The sequence below is a fragment of the Cibotium barometz genome, chromosome 48, assembly GCF_041138505.1.
Source record: "Cibotium barometz isolate CiBa-2024 chromosome 48, ASM4113850v1, whole genome shotgun sequence".
NCBI classification, from domain to species: domain Eukaryota; kingdom Viridiplantae; phylum Streptophyta; class Polypodiopsida; order Cyatheales; family Cibotiaceae; genus Cibotium; species Cibotium barometz.
In genome coordinates, this window is record NC_141093.1 from 16,316,506 (window position 1) to 16,320,024 (window position 3,519).

The 3,519-nt window shown below is 44.2% G+C and overlaps 1 protein-coding gene across 3 annotated transcripts; it reads left to right on the forward strand.

The window, feature by feature from the left end:
• The first annotated feature begins 442 nt into the window (after positions 1 to 442).
• On the forward strand, positions 443 to 3,247 carry LOC147610877 (B-box zinc finger protein 18-like). 3 transcript variants are annotated; one of them, XM_086785523.1, is made up of 6 exons: positions 443 to 669; positions 885 to 986; positions 1,290 to 1,386; positions 1,484 to 1,599; positions 1,803 to 2,057; positions 2,538 to 3,247. In XM_086785523.1, exons 2-6 carry the CDS (start codon positions 894 to 896, stop codon positions 2,634 to 2,636), a joined length of 660 nt encoding a protein of 219 aa, XP_086641649.1. In that variant the 5' UTR covers positions 443 to 669; positions 885 to 893; the 3' UTR covers positions 2,637 to 3,247. The 3 variants fall into 3 exon arrangements, with proteins under 3 accessions (XP_086641649.1, XP_086641648.1, XP_086641650.1); XM_086785522.1 differs by having other exon boundaries at positions 443 to 663; XM_086785524.1 differs by lacking the exon at positions 2,538 to 3,247 and adding an exon at positions 2,269 to 2,532 and having other exon boundaries at positions 443 to 663.
• Positions 3,248 to 3,519: the final 272 nt, after the last annotated feature.

The following is a 3,519-nucleotide window of genomic DNA, read 5'->3' on the forward strand; positions in this document are numbered from 1 at the left end:
GGACAGAGGATGGATGAGGCAGAAAGGAAGGGTAGGATGGACACATATAGAAGGGGTAGGAGGTGGCATTAGTGAAGGATAGCTAAAATTCCGTTTTTTCATGATTTACTTTATTTTTTTGACGGTCGCTCGAAAGAAGCGGCTGTACTTTACGGCGGTGGCGGCCAAAGTGCCCAGAAGCAGGCATCATGAGGCCAATCAAAAAACAACCGTGGTTTCCACTCATGCCTTTTCTTGTAGGTGCTTTTTGTGCCTCTCTCTCTCTCTCGAGACCAATGCTTGGCAACTTAAAGACATCACGTGGCGTCCACGTGGGCGGTGTGCAAGAAGAGATTCGCAAGCCCTGAAAATGCTGGCACGAAATGCGAATGCAGATCCAAATGAACTGCCATTTGCATTTCGTCTCTCTCTAGCTCCCCCCCCCCCGCTTTCCATTCTCTCTCTCTCTCTTCCGGAAAAGCCCGTTTTGGCAGCCCAACAGCACAGTCCTTACTGACGGGCTCTTCTGTTTTGGCCGCGTTTAGGGTTCTGCGCAGTGTTTTACACTTCCTGCTGCTGGATCTCTTTAGATCTTTGTAAAATCAAGCCTAGATTTTGTTCTTTTCCTGCTTCTGGGCGACCAGAGAACACCCAACATGTAATACCTGCAGCAAAAGCTACTGTGTAAGTGTAAGGTTTTCACTAGCCTTAAAAACATTTCTCATGTAACATATACCATTTGAAGGGCCTAATTGGTATCAAAACAACATTTTCGTTTGGTCGTCGAGCAAAAGGGAGTGAATCCAAATGCAAAAGAGGAAGTGGAGATAGTGAATGCTCTTCTCCAAAAATGCGACTCATGAATATGAAGTATGTCTAAGGGTGTATAGATCTGTTCTATGCAGTGTGATGCCATGCGTACCCTCTGTGATGTCTGCGAGGCTGCGCCTGCTCGGTATTTCTGCGCTGCAGATGAGGCAGCTTTGTGCCGTCAGTGTGATGAAAGGGTATGCCATAAATGTTGGTATAAATTTGCAAAACCAAGTCTGAGATCTTCACAATAGATTAAATGCTGGTTTCTGGCAACTGCGCGCGTGCACGTGCATGCATGTATGTAAGTTTATCAATTTGTTATGAGATAGTGTAGTTGACTGCTCTCATGTGAGGAGAGTGCTTTTGTTAGGTGTATGGTCAAATAACATAGTTATTTGTCCCAAAAACCATAGCAAGGCATGTCAAAAACTATTGTATTGAAGTGTGGACATGTTGGCACACAGCTTGATGGTGTTTTTAATGCTTTTCTAAACCAGGTACATGGGTGTAACAAACTAGCTGGGCGGCACCTGCGGCTGGAGCTCACAGAAGCCAGAAAAGTGCCCCCATGTGATATATGTGAGATCAGCCCTGGTATGAATATGGTCATACATTTGTATAGCCTGTATTCTCTTCCTTTTGGCAAGGACTTGTTTGAACACTTACATTGCTCTTTGTTGTCAACGAGCAGCTTATTTCTTTTGCGGGGTCGATGGCACATCTTTGTGCCTTCAATGTGATATGCATGTACACATCGGAGCCAAGAGGATGCATGAGCGATATATTATGATGGGACAAAGGGTTGAGGTGAGGGATAGGGCCCATGCAGTGTTGCACTCATTATACATCACTCATGTCTCACCATTAAGAGGCATTTCCAATGAAGCTTTGCTTGGATTTGATGTTCGTAATGTTGAGTTTGTGATTGATCATTTGCCATAATGGCGTTGATTTTTGTCTTGACTCCCAAAGCTGTGCATGATATTGACATCTTGGATGTATGAATGCAGCTGCCCTCTGTTTCTGTAAAGGAGGAGGGGGCTCATCATGGACCCCAAGAGATGAAGCATGGCCAAGGCACAGCTCACCACCCTCTCCATACTCATCAGCAAAAGGGGAACCCCAAATACAGTAATGAGTGGAACAACAGCAATGCTCCTGCTGTGGCGATTGCTGTGGGAGAAGCTGAACTGACCAACAGCCAGCCAAGTAGTCTCAGCTCTGGCCCAACAAACACTCAAGACCAAGAAGGTCAGCCTGGTCAGGTATGCAATGTACCCTTAAACGTGGCCCATTGTTGCAAGCCATTTGAAGTAGTGTAATAGGTTTCTAGAGCAGGTAATTAACCAACTAGCTACCCTCACATTCACATGGGTGCTAGATGTAAAGTGTTCCCTAATTTACACACCAGCAAAGAGCAATGTAGGCTTTTTGAAGCACAATTAAGGCTAACAGAACTGATGGCCATCAAAGCAGGAAAAGCCATGTATGGCCCTGGTGATCGGTGGCTCCTTATAGAAATGTCTTCATGTTATATGCACACACATGTTTTTGGTGGATTGTGATTCACATGTGCATGCTTGCATGCACATGCATACAAAGTGGCTGCATGAGTTCAGGTTAGTTGATGTCTGAGCGGAGAATGCACCAACACAGAGATCCGGTGTCATGATACATACATCTTCTGTTAAATCATATTGAGATTTGGAGTAATGAAATTTTGATCTTTTTCTGGGACTATGCAGGGTGGGCAAGATGAACTGGTCTGTAATGATGATGGATGTGTAGAAGTGGTTCCAGAATTCTCATCAATGAATATGGATATCATTTCTAAAGTGGAATGAACCCCTGTTGAGAAGTTCCCATCTCTCACTTCATCTATAGGGTATTTTCATGACTGATAATAGGGAGCAGATGTAGCTTGATGAACTAAAGATTCTGATTCTTGGCTCTGAGAGAGGGCTTGAAGAAGAGGGCACTTTGACTTTATTTCAAGAGTTGGTGATGGTATGTTCCAGAAGGTATTGGTACTAATTTGATTCCTGAAGCAAGCCTGAGAGCTCTTTCCATTAGGGGGAGAGTTGTAGCAGCCACACTTGAATCCTGATGGGATGTTTCTTGAAGCCTTTGTATCTAACAGACGAGGTACTAAAGAAGATGTGGGGATACCTAGGAAATACCCCCCAAGTGGCTTTGAGTCTAGTACTGGGCCGGCTATAGCCCATGTAGCCCATGGATTTTGGTTGTAGAGCATGGAGTGTGTGATTAAGCCATGAAAAGCTGATGCCAAATATATTATTGCTCATGCCTATGTTCCTAGATTCATCTAGGTATATAATTCAGCCGTATTAGCAGACATGCAGATTTCACATTGTGAAGTTTTCGTCGGAGTTGCGGCCAGTTGATATTGTGCTTATTCTTTCTATCTTTAGCGGTGCATTTACCCTATCAACTACTTATTTGCTGTACTAATTCTTTCTATTTGCTACTTCCCTTAGTGCTAGGCTTCATTATGGCTGAGTCTGCCCCGCATCCCCGGAGGTTTGACAGAAACTCAGTACGAAGCGCTTTGTGTGAATATATGCTCTTATGTGTGTGTGTGTGTGTGTGTGTGGAGTGCGTGTGTGAGAGCATATCTTGATACAGAGTTCTACACCCACTATTGGGCATTGATGACGTTATTGGGGATGTCGTAGTATCTAGAACATACTATGCATAGTGGAGTTG